An 18,535-nucleotide genomic window follows, 5' to 3' on the forward strand; every position below is an offset into this window, starting at 1 on the left:
TCGATGTGGGCTGTATGCAAGATTGGTAAAGGCAAACAATTAGTATAGAATGCCCACCTTAGTGGCTTGTATATACAGATATATCCAAAATCTGTTTGAGGAGCCCTTTCACTGTTTGTTTTCCCTGAGGCATCTGCTGCTTGCTACATTCTGGTGAAGCACTCCTACATACAGCTTGACTAGATCTTCAAAGAGATTAATGCAGGCCTTCACCAACAAAAGCTTTTAAAATATATTTTCCACATTTTGTCATTCTCAAAATGTGGAAACTACCAGACTCTGTTTGTTTCGTTCCATGAGCCAATTGCCAGTGCTTCCCTCATTGCAATTCTCACATAGCGCCTTCACAATCCTTTAATGAAACTTTATTGTTTTGTAACTTTTTCTTGTACATTATAGTTGTGAATGCTCCCATGTGTCTTTTTTCCTTTCAGTGTCACTTGCTGGCAAAGTTAAACAGCAGCAATTTGGCCTCGATCTTTGAATGTTTTGCTGTCATGAGGCCTGTGAGCCTCTCTGATGTCAATGCTACCATATTATTCATACAGAAGATCAGCCTATCGAAATTTGAGGAGTTGCTGGAGAAGGTCAATGCGAAGGTAATAAATAATATGAATAGCCATTTTGAATAATGGGAAGTGTGGAGATTCAAAGGAAACAGTATTATTACTTCACTGAGTGTTTTAATAGAAATCTATGAAAGTTATTTACCTGTAGAAAGTATTTATTTCTTTTCAGATCATATCTGTAAACCATAAGGATATTGATTTGGAAATAACAGGAAAAAAATCTTTTCTAAGATCCAGATTTTGCATTGAATTGTCTGTGCACAATTGGCTACTTTTTGAATATTGAAGATTTGTCATGAGGAATGAATGGTCAGGTAGAAAACTTAATGCAGAAGGGACTTCACTATCTCCTTTTTAGAGAATGATAATGTGTGTTATACCTGTGTGCTCAAGCCCAGAATCTGATTAATACTATAGGTGCATTTTATCCTTAATTTTATCAACCTTGTTTAGAAGATAAGATCTTATTCAGCTGAAACTGAATTCGGATTCCTCAGTAAGATCATTGGGTCCCTTTTTAATTTTCACTAAAGCCCAGTTTATACAACCGAACATCAGCAAATGGCAGAATAATTATGGTAGGGTAAATGTAAATGGCATTCTTTCGATATGGTAAAGTTCTGGTTCAGGGCCAGATCTTAGTCTATCCTTTTAAATCTGACCCAAATTTGATTGATTTCCCTCAGTTAGGGACCATTATTGACAAGATGACAGGCTGCTGATGAAATTTCTGTCATGAGGAAGATCAGTAGCCAAGAATACCAAGAAGACATCAGTAACCAGCTTTGAAATCATAGGTCAAAATAACAGCAACGTATTGCAAAACTGAAGAATGAAACTCAGCAGGACTCAAAATCAAAAGAGGCACATGGATATTTAATAGATCAGAAGAGTCCCTGACACACACCCTTCCCCTTAGCATTATCCATGTCCTTCTCCTTGATGAATACTGATTCAAAGAGCTCATTCAATACCTCACCAAATTCCTCTGGCTCAATGCATAAATTTCTTCCCAGTCCTTGGGTGAATCTACTCCTTCCCTAACTGCTCTTCTGCTCCTAACATGTTTATAACATACTTTGGGATTCTCCTTCATTCTACTTGCCAAGGACATTTCATGACCTCTTTTAGAACCTCCTAATTCCTTGAGAAATCAGCAATTTTGAAGGCCTTAGCACAGAGACTGGCAGATCGTGGGTAATGCAGGGCTGCAGAGATAACCTCAAAAACTATTCCTGCTGCTCCCTTGAACTTACAGCTAACAGGAGCAAGTGGCAGTATTTGGGTCAGATGCTTGGAAGATACATTTGAAGATGGATCCCTTATTCCTGTTGCCAGTTGCAATCAGTAATTCCAAAAGGAGCAGACAGCAATGATCCAGGATGGGGAAGATGGTTGGAAATCCACTTTATGGTAATGAGATGCTCACTGTTCCAAAATCCCCATTTTCTCCAGTGGGTATATTGAGAAGTTTACCCTAATTCTCCAAGGGGTATATTAAGGAGTTTACACCTATTCTTCAGAGAGTATGTTGAGGAGTATACCCTAATTCTCCAGAGGGGATATTGAAGAGTTTACCCCAATTCTCCAGCGGGCATATTGAGGAGTTTACCCCTATTCTCCAGGGGGCGCATTGAGGAGTTTACTCCTATTTTACAGGGACACATTGAGGAATTAACTCACTTTCTCTAGGGGGCATGTTGAGGTGTTTACCCCTATTCCTCAGGAGGCATTTTGATGAGTTTACCCCTATTCCCCAGGGGGCATATTGAAGAATGTACCCCTATTCTTCAGGGGGCATATTGATGAGTTTACCTCTATCCTACAGGGGCATATTGAGAAGTTATGCCGCTATTCTCCAGGGGGCATATTGAGGAGTTTCCTTCTATTCTCCAAGGGCATATTGAGGAGCTATGCCCCTATTCTGCAGGGGCAATATTGAGTTTAACCCGATTCTCCACGGGGAATATTGAGGAATTTACCCCTATTCCCTAGGGGCACATTGAGGAGTTTACCCCTATTCTCTAGAGGCATTATGAAGAGTTTATCCCTATTATCCAGGGGACACATTGAGTTTACCCTTGTTCTCTAGGGGGCATATTGATAAAAATGTCCCTAATCTCCACTGGATATATTGAGCATATAAGCTCCCTCCATTTTGCAATGGCCATATTGATTAATGTACCCCACATACTCCTGTGGAATATTGAAAAGCATATGCCCCAAATTCTCCAGGGGACATATTGGGGAGAATAGTAGTGTTCAGGGTAGATACGCCTGTTAGCTCTGACAACTGTGAACTCTAGTTTCTGAAGGAACCTGCTCAAACCATTGTAAAAATCCTCAAGCTGACTCCCAGAGGTGACTGGGCTCTGGCTAAATCCCATTGGAGTGAAATATAGGAAGTGTGACAAAATAGCAAACATTGACTATCGCTGCAAAAAGATCTTGACCAGTCGGAAGAGAAATAGCAGAAATATAGGAATGTGTAAAGTTATGAGATTGGGCAGAGGGGTTTTCTAGAGCAGAAAAGAAATCTTAGGATTTTAATGGGGCAGTCACTGCAATCATTTCCACAGAGTTTTCAGGACTTAAAACAAAACACAAGCAGGATATTAAGATGCATGGCAAGAGATATAACATATAAATCTAGAGAGGTAAGTTTTTAAAAAAGTTATATAGCTCCCTAGTGGAGTTACAGTTTCCAGACTTGGAAATATATTGCGTTCCTTGTGTGTCACTGGGTCAAAATCCTGAAACTCCCTACCTACTATTATTGTGGGTCAGTCGAGAGCAAATGGACTGCAGGATTTCAAGAAGGCAGCCTGCTATCAACTTCTTAACGACAACAAGGGATGGTCAATAAACCCTGGCCTAGGCAACGGGACACATATTTCATGAACGAATGAAAAAAAATTTTAAAAAGGTTTGTTCTCCTTATTTTAAAAAGGACATTAATTTATTGGAAGAGATACATTTGATCTGGGAACATAAGTGAATTATGGCTGAAGAGGGTGGCACAGTGGTTAGCACTGCTGCCTCACAGCGCAAGAGACCCGGGTTCAATTCCCACACTCAGGCAACTGTCTGTGTGGAGTTTTGCACATTCTCCCCATGTCTGCGTGGGTTTCCTCCCACAGTCCAAACATGTGCAGGTTAGGTGAATTGGCTAAATTGCCCGTAGTAAATGTAGGGGAATGGGTTTGGGTGGGTTGCTGTTTGGAGGGTTGGTGTGGGCTTGTTGGGCCGAAGGGCCTGTTTCCACACTGTAAGTAATCTTAAAACAAAGATAAACTGTATTTGGTCTTCTCTCTTGGAAATGGCGAATAATGAAAGAATTTAAAACTAAGAAAGTCTAGGACAATTGGATTAAAACAAATTTTGTTTGGTGGCAGTTGGGGTCGGAGGTGGGCAGTCTCAGACATTAATGGCTTCTTTGCATGTGCTAAAGTTTGATTCAATTGTAATTCTTGGACAATTCATTCCTGATGAAGGGCTTTTGCCCGAAACATTGATTTTACTGCTCCTCGGATGCTGCCTGAACTGCTGTGCTCTTCCAGCACCACTAATCCAGCATCTGCAGTCACTTCTTTTACCCAGTTCTTGTTCCAGGCCAGTACAATCAAACTCCACCACTAGATGGTGCAAAGTCATCACAAAAATATTCATAGACTGGAAATTGCAATCTGCTGTTAGGTTGCCAGTACTGGTATTAGGAACAAAAGTCCCAATATGCCAATGTTCCAGCTCCAAAATTTCTAGATTAGAGAGAGCATACATGAAAGTTATGCTGTGGAGTTGGCTTGGATGTTTTGACCTGACTATGCAACTGAATCCACCCATGGAATTTAAGATAGGTTCGCCATGAAATAAAGAACTGTGGATATTAGAGATAGAGTCAGGAAACAGCATCATACAGTTTACAAACCCTTTAGTCCAACTAGATGACACCAACCATGTTCCCAAACTAATTTAGTCACACTTGTCTCCGTTTGGCCTATGCCCCTCCAAACTTTATTTTTCATGAACTTATCCAAATGTCTTTTAAACAGTGTAACTGTATCTGCATCCATCACTTCCTCTGGCATGACGTGACACTAATTCAGAGTGGACTTAAACTCCCTGGGTGAAGGCTTCATTTTTGAGCAGTTTAGAATCAAGTTGTACTTGAAGAGTTGGTGTGGAAATGAAATTGATTTGTTCTGATTTGAAACAAAGAGTTTATTAACTAGCTAAGATATTAATTAAACTTACTGTGAAGGTTATAATTTTAAATATCAGCTGTCTGGAAGGGTGATTTCTCAAAATAGGTCATTTCAAAAACAAGAATGCTTTCGTTAATTTGCCTATGAATTCCCAAATACATTCTTTTTGAATGTATTAATAATGCTGTTAGATGGACACAACAGGACAAGTTTTCCTTCTCTGTTGGCTAACAAAGGGAAAGAGTTATTTTGCTGACTATGGAGCGATCTGCTTCAATGCATTAGCAGTGTACATATGCCATAGGAAATAGTGTTTTCACTCAACTTGCATCCCCAAAACCATGCTGTGAGTTCCCTTGTGCTTTCTGAGCCATTCTGCAACTTGATCACATTTGCCAGTGAGGTCCAGGAGTTAGGGGCTATGTTAGCAATGCTGGCACCTTTTAGGTATGTTAATTGGCGATATGTAAGTCACCATAAGTTTTAGGTTTGTTGGAAGCATTGCATTAGAGAGATTAAAGAGGGTAAACACTGATTTAATAACATGTTTGAACTTAATTTCAGGAACCTCTATGTAAAGGTCAGAAGTCACGTGACAACAGGTTATAGTCCAGCAGGTTTATTTGAAATCACAAGCTTTCAGAGTGCTGTTTGTTCATCAGGTGACAAAGGAGCAGTGCTCTGAAAGCTTGTGATTTCAAATAAACTTCTGACCTTGTCCACCCCAGTCCAACACTGGCAACTCTGCACCACTCTATGTAACGGGTTATTATACTCTGACAATCATAGATGCCTGCAGATGCGGTTCTCTTTGTGTCTGCTTTGTGGGGAAATTATACTTTGGTCTTTGAGGATATTGACTTTACATTTTGACTTGCAGATTAATGACACAGTTCTGGTTCCACTGATGGCCAAAGAGACAATCCTTCGTGCCACATGGGAGAGATATAAAGCCGATACAAGATTAAAAAATGCAACATTTCTCAAAAGCTTTCTACAGCTCCTCAGACCGTTTATTGCTGGCATTTCTAAACCCATTCTGCAATCTCTTCCATACTGGAACGTATCATGTGATGATTTCAAAGCACTGTAAGGAACGCTTTTCTGTATTTAACACTTGGATTTTGTTAAAGAATTTGTATTCTTGATAAATTCTTTTCCTTCTCGCTTTGTTTGGGAGACAGCAGAACAAGAGGTAGAATGACAGGCAAATCTGTCTTTGCTTTGTTTGTTTGCAGGATTTGAGATACAAGGAGTGGTTAGATAGGTGGGGACTTCTTTCACTGCAGTGCAGGAGGTGACCTTAGTTGATTTGATTTATTGTTGTCACCTGTACCTAAGTACAGTGAAAAAATAGTTTTGCATGCATTAAAGGCAGATAATAACACACAAGGACATACAGACCATAGGGTTAATAGAGCAACACATACAAAGTTATGGTTGCACGGGAGATGTACAAAAGCAACAACAGCATTAGATTTGAAATTTGAGAGGCCCATTCAGCAGTTCAATAACATCAGGAAAGAAACTGTCCTTGAACCTGTTGATTCATGTGTTTCAGCTTTTATAACTTTTGCCTGACGGGAGAAGAGTTTTTATATGTTTCAGATCTTCTGCATCTGCAGTTCTTTGTTTTATTTTACCTTAAGTTTAAATCTTTTGGTTATCCACCCTTTAGTCTTTGGAGCTAGTTCTCATTATTTCTGTGATTTAAATAATTTATAATTGCATTGTGCATTAGATGCTTCCATCAAATGCATATGTTAATTGTCATATTTAAATAATAATGGTTGGAATAGGTCTGTTATTCAATAATGATAGCCTGATAAGACAGCAGTAACTGGTGATGGCTATAGGTTACAAAGAATAAAATGGCAAGAGTTTGATAACTGATAATCATTTTAACTACATTTAGCTAATTTTCTAAGTAACTAAATGTTTATATTTGTGTTTAACACTGACAATCAGTGTGCAAGGATTCAACACAGGTCTGGCAGAGATGACATTGGATACAAAGGCAGCTCTGGAGGACTGGATCTTTAGTTACATCAATGCCACAGGTAAGTGATAGGAATACCAACACTTATTTGTTGAAATGATGGGATTTCTTTCACAGATGATTTCAATTTGTTGCAGATTTGCTCAGAGAGTTAGGATTATCAGTATAACTTGAAAAGTTCCTCAACATTTTAACTTGCGGAATACCTCAAGAATATCCCTAATTACAGTTTGGCAGAGTTTAGTAAAGTCATTAATTTGATTTCAGTAGATCTGTTCTGTGTTGATTGAAGACTGGCCATTTTTAAACTTCTTAAATCAGTTGTAAGGTCCTGAAGAGATCTTGATAGGGTAGACGTGGAGAGAAAAGTTGATTTTATTTATTGTAGTCACATGTATCCAAGTACAGTGAAAAGTTTTGTTTTGCAAGCAGTACAGACAGATGATAGCAAACAAGGACATACAGGGACATACATATCATAGGGTGCTTAGACAGAGTGAGGCATACAAATTACATTGCTTGGGAGATGGACAAAGCGAGATCAACATTAGGAAGATCAACATTATTTGAAGTTAGAGAGGTCCATTCAGCAGTCTAATAAGGCAGGGAAGAAGTTGTTCTTGAACCTGTTGGTGCGCGTGTTCAAGCTTCTGTATCTTCTGCAAATTTCCTATTATGGGAGGATCTAGAACTAGGATTCATTGTTTAAGAATCGGGGATCATCCTTTTAAAACTGAGAGATGAGGTGAAGTGTGTTCTCTCGGAGGCTGGTTGAGTCTTTGGAGCTTTCTTCCTGACAAGGTCGCAGAAGCAGAGCACTTGAATATTTTAAAATAGAGTTAGCTATACTCTTGCTGAGCAAAGGAATGAAAATGTTGTGGAAGACCAATACAAATTTGAGGTTACAATCAGATCAGCCATGATCTTATTGAACGCTGCAGGATGGTATAGGGGCCAAATAGCCTACTCCTGCCTCTTGTTTGTATGTTAGCTTAATTCTGAGTGCAATCAAAATTTTACAGCTGTCCTGAGTTTTAAAAACACAGATTGGAATGGTCAGTCTAAGGTCTGCTATGAATAAGAGAATCCCTTCAATGTGGGAGCAAGCCATTCAGCCTATCGAGTTCAGACTGACCCTCCCACCCTACCCTATAACCCTGCATTTCTCATAGCCAATGCACTTTACCTGCACATCTTTGGATTGTGAGAGGAAATCGGAGCACCTGAGGAGTCTCACGCAGACACAGGGAGAATGTGCAAACTTCACACAGACAGTCGACCAAGGCTGGGGTTGAACCCAGGTCCCTGGTACCGTGCCACGCCTTATGTTGTGTCCTATTTCAGTCTCAAGCTTGCACGGTGAACAGATATTTTGGGGTCCTATTTACACGATTTCTGACGTGGCCAACATTGTACGATGTGGAGCTAGAGGAATCTTAATGTGGATATTGATCAGTGAATGTAGGCTTGAAGTAGGCAATATTAGAGAATCCAAGCACCAATTTCACATGGAGAATGTTGAGGAAAGGGTAAATTTTAATGAATTTATAATGTTCTGAATGCCTGCGGAAAGAAATTACAATTCATGTGACTAATGTATTTCATGTTTAAACATAGGTGTGAGCTGCATCACCAATACGAGCGAGTCTGGGGAATGGTTGGTGAAGAACTGGGAATTCATCAATGATCTCATTAAGTCGGTGAATCTTATTCAGCAGAAAACAAACTCCAGTCCAGTAAGTCCCCAAGACTATGTGAGAGCTGGCAGCAATTGGGGAAGGAGGTTCAGAAATACTTTTGATCTTAAAGAATCTCAACTGAAGTTTGTGGTATAAGGACTATCATTTGGAAATTATCTATGATAGCCTGAATGAAAGGATTGGTAAAGGCTTGCTATATTTAATTGGAATTTACATTCAGTTTCAGTTAAAAACACCACACGGACCTATTGAGAATATTTTCACTCAGGGCTGTGTTACAAAGTTGTGTAGAGTGCTCGTGAAATGGAAGACAGTTTGTTTGTTTAAATGATAGGAGGACAGAGTGCATGGTCCCTTTAAGAGATCAAGTGCTTTTCAAAACTTGGAGGTTAAAATAGTGACTGCAAGTAGCTGTAGATGTACAGTCAGAGACAGAGTCATATAGATGCACAGCATGGAAACAGACGCTTCAGTCTGGATAGGATAAATAGACAAAGTCTTTTCCATGGAGTAGGGAGTCCAGAATTAGAGGGCATAGGTTTAGGGTGAGAGGGAAAAGATATAAAAGAGACCTAAGGGGCAACTTTTTAACGCAGAGGGTGGTAAGTTTATGGAATGAGCTGCCAGAGGAAGTGGTGGAGGCTACTACGATTGCAACATTTAAAAGGCATTTGGACGGGTATATGAATAGGAAGGGTTTGCAGGGATATGGGCCAGGTGCTGGCAGGTGGGACTAGATTGGGTTGGGATAACTGGTTGGCATGGACGGGTTGGACCGAAGGGTCTGTTTCCATGCCAGGTTATTTGAGGTGTTTGGTGATTACTTCATTTGCATTTCTCTGTTACTCTGAACTAATCAATTGAAAAGTTAATGAAATGCCTTAAACTTATTGGTTGTGAATTTTATCAGTGATTTGAATTTGATAAGTAATTGGAAGAAAATCCTTCAGGATTAAAACAAGTCAAAAATTCTTCTGGAGTTTCCTGTGAGAAAAATAAACTAACTCCATAGGGTCGGAGTAGTTCTCGTATGGTCGTTAGTTTCTTTAGCATGTTCACCGACTTGCCCTAAGGGATGCTAAATCCTCCAGTTGTAGAACAGGATAAGGAAGTTAGACCTATGCCAATTCTTCCATTAACTTCCACTTGGAATTTTGAAGAATATTTTGGAGAATATTTAGAACTAGGCCTATTGGCTGAAATCCTTATGCCAAAATGCAAATGACTTTTGGCTTGCTACTTAATTTCCTACAAGAACACTGTTGGATATCCCAGGACAAGGATGCCAAGAGTAAATTGGCACAATGACCTGTTTCCAGGTATTTGCTGTTTATACTCAGGTAACAGAAAGACTAAAAGTGCAAGACAAAGTGTAATTTAGTTGCTTGTCATTGATAAAACAAATGAATAGCAAATGGATATTTGTGCCAAATGAATCACAAGGCCTTTGCCAATATTCTTGCAGTGTCCAATTGAACAAGTTCTGTGGAAAACAACATGTAAATTTTGAGTAAAGGTGATAATAGCTCGTAGCAAAAATGCAATTTCCGTTTTCTTTGCCTTTCAGATTAGCACGACGGTGATTCAAAACAAGACAGTAGGCGAGTCATTACTCAATAGTATCTTTGGTGGCCTGGCACCCCTCTTTCCAGTGTTTAAACCTGAAAACTTCACTGAGTGGTTTGAGAAGAGGCTACCGGTACTGTTATCCAGAATTACAAGCTTTGAGCTTGCTAGCATTCCCACAAACATAACATGTGAATCTTACCAGGCCATGTAAGTATTTCTGCTCACATTATTGAGAATTGATGTGGAGATGCCAGTGTTGGACTGAGTTAGACAAAGTCAGCAGCCATACAAGACCAGGTTATAATCCAACAGGTTTATTTAAAATCACACGGTGGTGAAGGAGCACCATGCCAAAAGCTTGTGATCTTAATTGAACCTGTTGGACTATAACCTGGAGTTGTGTGACGTCTGACATTATTGAGAAAATATTGGTTAAAAGGAAGACTTGAGCTTTGTTTAGAACATTAAAAAATAGGAACTTTCATTTGTGTGGGGTTTCAAACAGTGGCTTTGTTTTAAACAAATTATTCACTTTGAATATTGAGAAATTCACTTTGAAGTTATTCATTTTGTGTGGATTTTACATCCCACTTATGCTTACCTTTTACAGAATGAAAGGATTTAACAGTGTGGTAAACTTCACATTACCACAAATTGGTGATCTGTACAGATTTGGAAAGAACATCCTCTCCCAACATATCGTTTTATCAGGTAATGCGTGCATGATGTTTGATTGTACAGCTTTTATTTTCCACCTCTGTGAAGTATTTTGGCTTGGAATTAACAATACTGTAATGAAGCCTACTGTTATGCAGTTATTCATTACTTCCAGACTGGTGGAGGGTTTAGGGAGAGGCTGAACAGGCTGGGGCTGTTTTCCCTGGAATGTTGGAGGTTGAGGGGTGACCTTGTAGAAGTTTATAAAATCATGAGGGGCGTGGATAGAGTGAATAGCCAAAGTATTTTCCCCAGGCTTGGGGAATCCAAAACTAGAAGGTGAGAAGAGAAAGATTTAAAAGGGACCCAAGGGGCAATATTTTCATGCAGAGAGTGATGCATGTGTGGAATGAGCTGACAGAGTAAGTGGTGGAGGCTGGTACAATTACAACATTTAAAGGGCATCTGAATGGGTATATATATATAGGAAGGGTTTAGAGGGATATGGGCCAAGTGGGACTAGATTAATTTAAAATATCTGGTCGGTATGGAGTAGTTGGGCCGAAGGGTTTGTTTCCATGATGTACAGCTCTATGACTCTATGATTCTTTGAACAGCTTCCTATATTGGATCCTCCCGCTTCCCTGATTTATCTCGAAAGTCATCAATGATTGCGCCCACTATGCCATCTTCAGCTCTTTGTTGCCGTCACAATATCAGGATTGGCAGGGTAGAGTCTATTCAACCTAGTGTTGCTTGGTTATGAAGCAGCAATAAGTGTAATCTGCTGGAAATTAAATATGGTGCAAACATCAATGCAGAGCTCACACAGGGTTCGGAACAAACCCCTCAGCCGGGTAAAGGACTTGTCTTGCTTTTTGTACAGCTCATGACACTGATTATTTCTCTCTGGGTTCATCAGGTTCAGAATGTGATGCTGATGTGAGAAAAGACCATGAATTGATACAAAGGAAATTTATGCAATCCTTAAAAGGCTTGTCATTCAAGAGCTTCTTAGCTCTGAACTTTTCTGGAGTAAGTTGCAATTACAGCAGATTCTATATTGACTGTAAAAAAAATGGTAGACTGAAGAGAGACAGATTTTTCTTTTTGTTCAGATGTTTTTAAAATGTAATTGATAACATCACTTTCTTTTTCTTAGTTTGAGATATTGGATCTCCTCACTCCACAAATACTTTCTGGGTTGACTGTGCACTCTGATGCTTTGAATGACGTGGACAAAATCAGCCAGATCATTGACACACTTGCCAGCAAAAATTTCAGTGACCTGATTGCGTATTTGACACAATTTGTTGCTGATACAAAAGAGGTAACATAACTTTTCTTTTGTTTTTGAAGCTTCCAATATCCATCGGAACTTTCAAATTTACTTCCCTTACAGCCTTAAAACATTTGCCTCAATTTACGAAATCTGCTGGGATTTTGTTTGGGGTTGTTTTAGAAAATAGTACAGTTTTCTAAAACTTATTCTTTTAAAACTCTTCAAACTTATTTATGGGATGTGGGCATTGCTGGTGAGACCAGCATTTATTGTCCGTACCTGACAGTTATTGAGAAGGTGCAGATGAGCTGCCTTCTTGGACCACTGCAGTCCGTCTCATGTAGGTACACACACACTACTGTTAGAGAGGTTGTTCTGGATTTGGACCCTGTGAGAATGAAGGAATTGCAATAAAATTTCATGACAAAGTGATGAGTGCACAGAGGCCAACTTGCAGTTGGTGATATTGCCAGGCACTAGGTCTTGCTGGATTGTGAGTTTGTAAGAGGCATGGTAAGTTGCTGCTGTGCGTTATGTTGATGGTACGCTCAGTTGCCATTATGCTTTGGACGATAAGACAGTAAGTGTTGAAATGGTGAGTGGGTGCCAGTTAAATGAGCTGTTTTGTCCTGGCTGGTGCCAAACTTAAGAGTGTTGTTGGGGCTGCACTCATCCAGGCAAGTGGAGCGTTTTCCATTGCTTACGACCCCAAATTCACAGCACATCTCAATGTTTACAGAAGAAGAGTGCACGATTGTACACAGAATGAAGAGATTATGAGACAAGTTTAAAAAGAAAGGAAATCATAGTAAAACTATGTAATTAAACTATCCAGGAGCAGAAAAGAAGATAGCAAAATATTTTACAGGCAGGTCAATTAAAACAGAAAGCTGGTATATGAATGAGTTAGCTTTACTGTCACGTGATCGAAAAGGAGTACAGTGAAAAGTTTACAAGTCGCCACTTATGGCGCAATCTTAAGTACAGTGCAAGTTTGTAGGGTAAACAAATTTGGACAAATAAAGAAATAAGAAGGCCAGCTTTACAGATCATGGGAATAAACAAGAAAATGGAGAAATAAAACGTTCAGAACAACAGTCCTACCAACCCAGTTGATGCTGGGACCTAGCCTCCAGAGTGCACCAGGCCTTGAATCGGTATATCCCCATTTAAAATCACTTCACTCAAACGTTGTTTCATTTCAACATTGTTAATAAAATAATGATACATATTCCTTTGATATTGTTTCCTAGCCTGCCTCCTCTCAAGGCCTTTCCCCAATCTTCCATTCGCACACCTCCCTCGCTGCACCTCACTCAGTCCCTCTTCATCCCATCACCCCCCAATTTCTGTTTGAAAGTCTTAAAATTGAAAGGTCTTGCTTCCTGTCTTGGCTTTCTCTGCCTCGTGCCATTCTGAATTTGGAATTCATTTCCTGGGAACCACCTAATGAGAGTTGGTTTGTGCAAAAGCTGTTCTTTCTACATTGACCAGTATCTGCCACTAGATGGAGCTTGATGAATTAAAATCACAGACAAATTTCATTATTTTTATTACTCATTCATGGGATGAGGGTGTCACTAGCTAGGCCAGCATTTATTGCCCATTGCTGCAGTGTGACTACCTCTCAGAATGTGCTATTTCTTGGCCTCGACATCAGCTACTGCTCAAGCTCTGAAACATGGAGCTCAAACCTCTGCAGCTGCTGAAGATGCACTGGTCTATAATCACATGGGCATGACTATGATTCCTCATAGTCCACAGATTGAGCATCTTGCTTCACTGAGCTGCCCTTCCGTACCTTAATCCCACTTTGGTGTGAGTTTCTATTGACTTATTTTTCTTGTGTTTGGTTGTTTTAAAAACTTACATTTTTCAAAATCAGATGAGGAACAGTACTTCACAGCAACTGCTCACTAAGGAACGCCTCTTCCTCCTTTTACTAAACTACCACATTTTCCAAAATTTAATGACAGTGAGACACAACACACAACAGCAACTGCTCATAAAGGACCATCCCTTCCTGCTTTCACTGAGCCACCCACTCAGCAGGCTTAACTTCTTGCAATAAACCTTACCTACAGCCCTCCTTCCCCCACTTTGCACCAAAATTCCCTGAGCACTCACTGTGTCTCATCTCACTCCAGTCTCTGGTCTGATACTGCCCTCTTATGAAGATAGGTTGGTCTGTTATCCACTGGAGTGTATATAAAGAGAGGTGATCTCATTGAAACACATGTGATCCCAAGGGGACTACACAGGCTGGATAATGAAGGGATGTTTCCCCTTGTGGGAGAGACAAGAAGTAGTGGCCACAGTTCAAAATAAAACATCACCCACTTAAATCAGAATTGAAGAGGATTTGTTTTGTCCCAGATGTTAGAGAATTTTAGGAACCCTCTCTTCTAGAGATTGGTGGAAACAGGTCATTGAAAGGGGAGGTTGGTTCTTTATTACAATCGAGTCAATGATTATTGAGGATTGGCAGGGATACAGAATACTCCAGTGAGGCATAACGGGGTTAGTGTGCTGGAAATCAAATAGGAGTCGCTACAATAGGTACAAATTTTAAAAAGTATTCAGAATTCCCCAATTTATCTGTCTTTGATCCGGTTGATAGAAAGGACAGAGTACCTTTCTGTACTTAACAAGAGTAGTTATTTATTACAAATAAATTGATTCAGGCTAAAAGTAGTTTTTACTGCAGAGACCAGAGAAAGCTCCTGATGCAGTGTAGGTTCTGGTGGCTTTTCCCTATCTTGTACACAGCCACAAGCTGTTCAGCTCCCTGGGATTGAACCAATTATGAATCTTACCGAATGCCAGAGAAGGAAAGAAGGGCCTTCTAGTATGCTCCTGTTTCTCATTATTCTAGTACAGCTAACTTTGGATCTTACTTATCATCCCTTCGGCCACGTTCCACTGGAGTTAACACTGCAACGCACGGCAATAAACAAGGTCATTGATATTCAAACTCCCACATGTTACCTGGTCTCAATGCGGACGTTAAGAAAAAGGCTGATGTTGGATTCCAACATACCAGTAATGCCAAAGTGATCGCGCAATGGTTAAGTTGCAACCATCACAACCTCCAGCAATTTTTCTATCAACAGATAACCTTAAGTAACTAACATGCTCTGAATCTGCATAGGGTTGAGAGCTATCAGGAAACCAGCTTGAACATTTTTCAGTTTTGTTTTTTCCCATCTGCAAAATCCACAAATAATTAATACAATTGACCACACTTTCATTTCAGATGAATGTTACAGCGTTTCAAAATGCAACAATAAGACGCTTGATGCTGAGCAAGATCATGAAGTTGTTGGAACCGTTCTTTCCAAAGCTTAACACCAGCAACTACGTCGACCTGTTCCAGAGGAAATTATTTCTGCTGTTGCCTAGTATCACCGAAAAGGAGCTTGCCACCATCCCCACCAACATAAGCTGTGAATCATATCAAGCAATGTAAGTATACATGTTCCGAATGACAAACATAGGCTGGGACTGCCAAAGTGTTAAGGGTTTAGATGGAGAGGAATTTGTTAAGTGTGCACAAGACAATTTTCTGATTCAGTATGTGGATATACCTACTAGAGAAGGTGCAAACTTTGACCTACTCTTGGGAAATAAGGCAGGGCAGGTGTCAGTGAGGGAGCACTTTAGGGCCAGCGACCATAATTCTATTCGATTTAAAGTAGTGATGGAAATGGATAGACCAGATCTAAAAGTTGAAGTTCTAAATTGGAGGAGGGCTAATTTCGACAGTATTAGGCAAGAACTTTCAACAGCTGATTGGGGGTAGATATTCACAGGTAAAGGGCCAGCTGGAAAATGGGAAGCCTTTAGAAATGAGATAACGAGACTTCAAGAGACAATATATTCCTGTTAGGGTGAAAGGAAAGGCTGGTAGGTATAGGGAATGCTGGATGTCTAAAGAAATTGAGGGTTTGGTTAAGGAAAAGAAGGAAACATATGTCAGGCTTTGTGCATGGAAAATCATGTCTCACAAACTTGATTGAGTTTTTTGAAGAAGTAACAAGGAGAATTGATGAGGGCAAAGCAGTGGACATGATCTGTATGGACTTCAGTAAGGCGTTTGACAAGGTTCGCCATGGGAGACTGGTTAGCAAGGTTAGATGTCATGGAATACAGGGAGAGCTAGCCATTTGTATACAGAATTGACTCAAAGGTAGAAGACAGAGGGTGGTGGTGGAGGGTTGTTTTTCAGACTGGAGGCCTATGACCAGTGGAATGCCACAAGGATCGGTGCTGGGTCCTCTACTTTTCATCATTTATATTAATAATTTGGATGTGAGCATAAGAGATATAGTTAGCAAGTTTGCAGATGACACCAAACTTAGAGGTGTAGTGGACAGCAAAGAAGGTTACCTCAGATTACAACAGGGTCTTGATCAGATGAAGTGGCAGATGGAGTTTAATTTAGATAAATGCGAGGTGCTGCATTTTGGGAAAGCAAATTTTAACAGGACTTATACACTTAATGGTAAGGTCCTAGGGAGTGTTGGTGAACAAAGAAACCTTGAAGTGCAGGTTCATACCTTCTTGAAAGTGGCGTCACGTGTTGATAGGATAGTGAAGAAGGCGTTTTGTATGCTTTCCTTTATTGGTTAGAGTACTGTGTACAGGAGTTGGGAGATCCTATTGCAGCTGTACAGGACATTGGTTCGGCCACTTTTGGAATATTGCATGCAGTTCTGTCCTCTTTCCTATTGGAAGGGTGTTGTGAAACTTGAAAGGGTTCAGAAAAGATTTACAAGGATGTTGCCAGGGTTGGAGGATTTGAGCTATGGGGAGAGGTTGAATAGGCTAGGGCTGTTTTCCCTGGAGCGTCGGAGTCTGAGGGGTGATATTATAGAGGTTTACAAAATTATGAAGGGCATGGATAGGATAAATAGACAAAGTCTCTTCCTGGGGTGGAGGAGTCCAGAACTAGAGGGCATAGTTTGAGGGTGAGAGAGGAAAGATATAAATGAGACCGAATGGGCACCTTTTTCACGCAGAGGGTGGTACGTGTATGGAATGAGCTGCCAGAGGATGTGGTGGAGGCTAGTACAATTGCAGCATTTAAAAGGCATCTGGATGGATGTATAAATAAGAAGCATTTGGAGGGATAGAGTGCTGACGGGTGGGAGTAGATTGGGTTGAGGTATCTGGTCGGCATGGACAGGTTGGATCTCAGGGTTTGTTTCCGTGCTGTACATCTCTATGACTCTATGACTGAGAACAGACAAGACAGTCGAATTATTCGACCTCTGTCAGTATCCACTGATGCTTAATAGCATAGATCCAACTTTTCACAAAATGTCGTCGGGAATGTTTGCCCCCAGATTAGATTCCCTACATTGTGGAAACAGGCCCTTCGGCCCAACAAGCCTACACCGATCCTCCGAAGTGCAACCCACCCAGACCCATTCCCCTACATTTACCCCTGACTAATTCACCTAACACTATAGGCAATTTAGAATTGCCAATTCACCTAACCTGCACATCTTTGGACTGTGGGAGAAATCCAGAGCACCCGGAGTAAACCCATGCAGACAACATGCAAACGCCACACAGTCGCCCAAGGCTGGAATCGACCCTAGGACCCTGGTGCTGTGAGGTAGCAGTGCTGACCACTGAGCCACTGTGCCACCCCAGATGTAGAATCAAATTGACTGTAAAGCACAGATGAAGGCCATTTGGCCAATGGGTCGGTGTTGTTTATACTGGTGGGGTGGGGTGAGGTCTGGCACAGCCAGGGTGGCCTGGCACAGTGTAAGGCAGCTTCTCAAACCAGTCAAGGGGATAGGCCACAGTCAGGTACCTGGTCGGAGTGTTCTCAATTAGAGGGCTGTGCCCCTCCATTCCAGGGTTACGGCCAGTCCTGTGGCTCTATTGTGTCCAGTCTGGGCACTAAGGCTAGCCAGCTGGGGAGGTATGGCAGTCACCAGTCATGGATCTTGGCATTGCTGATCTGGGGATGCCTGGTTAGGTGTCTCAAGGGATTGAGCCACAGTCAGTGCATTGTCCAGAGTAACCAGTGGGAACGGGTTTAGGGAGGTGCACGGGAAAGAGAGTCAGCAAGTTATTCTTCAGGACCGGAAGCTGTGGAGAAAGGGGTATGTCCACTGTGAAGGTGGGTAGGGGGTCGGGGGGGTTTGTGCTAGAAATCAATAGTGTGGAACTGGGAAGAAAGTGGCAGTATTCACATTGAGCAGCCTGTCGAGGGATCTGTAGCACCGACCAATGTACGTGTACTAATTAACACAAAAGTGATGTTAGACCAAAAAAAAAGACTCCATATAATGGGCAATTTTAACTTGGAGTGAACTGAGGGATAGGGACTGGAGTTATTGGGAGGGATGTACTATGTGCAGCTGACTTGCTCTCAGTAATTGTAGACCATCACACAGAGCCAAACCTATCCCCACTTATCCAGTGGCAAAATCAGATAACAAATCAATTGTAGCATTGGACTGCTAAAGCGCTCTTAGTCTGAGAAAATGGTCCCTCCAAAGCCATACTAACTTGATTCAAAAACTGAGGTAATT

General features: G+C 40.8%; 1 protein-coding gene across 1 annotated transcript in view; it reads left to right on the forward strand.

Moving 5' to 3' along the window:
- LOC140464383 (uncharacterized) overlaps window positions 1-18,535 on the forward strand; it is a 486,266-nt gene that overhangs the window by 21,992 nt on the left and 445,739 nt on the right. The window contains exons 7-15 of the mRNA XM_072559375.1: window positions 435-599; window positions 5,655-5,863; window positions 6,743-6,834; window positions 8,391-8,509; window positions 10,041-10,249; window positions 10,653-10,753; window positions 11,622-11,734; window positions 11,862-12,029; window positions 15,238-15,446. Coding sequence (XP_072415476.1) covers window positions 435-599; window positions 5,655-5,863; window positions 6,743-6,834; window positions 8,391-8,509; window positions 10,041-10,249; window positions 10,653-10,753; window positions 11,622-11,734; window positions 11,862-12,029; window positions 15,238-15,446 — 1,385 coding nt within the window. The remainder of the gene's footprint in view (window positions 1-434; window positions 600-5,654; window positions 5,864-6,742; window positions 6,835-8,390; window positions 8,510-10,040; window positions 10,250-10,652; window positions 10,754-11,621; window positions 11,735-11,861; window positions 12,030-15,237; window positions 15,447-18,535) is intronic.

The sequence above is a fragment of the Chiloscyllium punctatum genome, chromosome 40, assembly GCF_047496795.1.
Source record: "Chiloscyllium punctatum isolate Juve2018m chromosome 40, sChiPun1.3, whole genome shotgun sequence".
Classification (NCBI taxonomy): domain Eukaryota; kingdom Metazoa; phylum Chordata; class Chondrichthyes; order Orectolobiformes; family Hemiscylliidae; genus Chiloscyllium; species Chiloscyllium punctatum.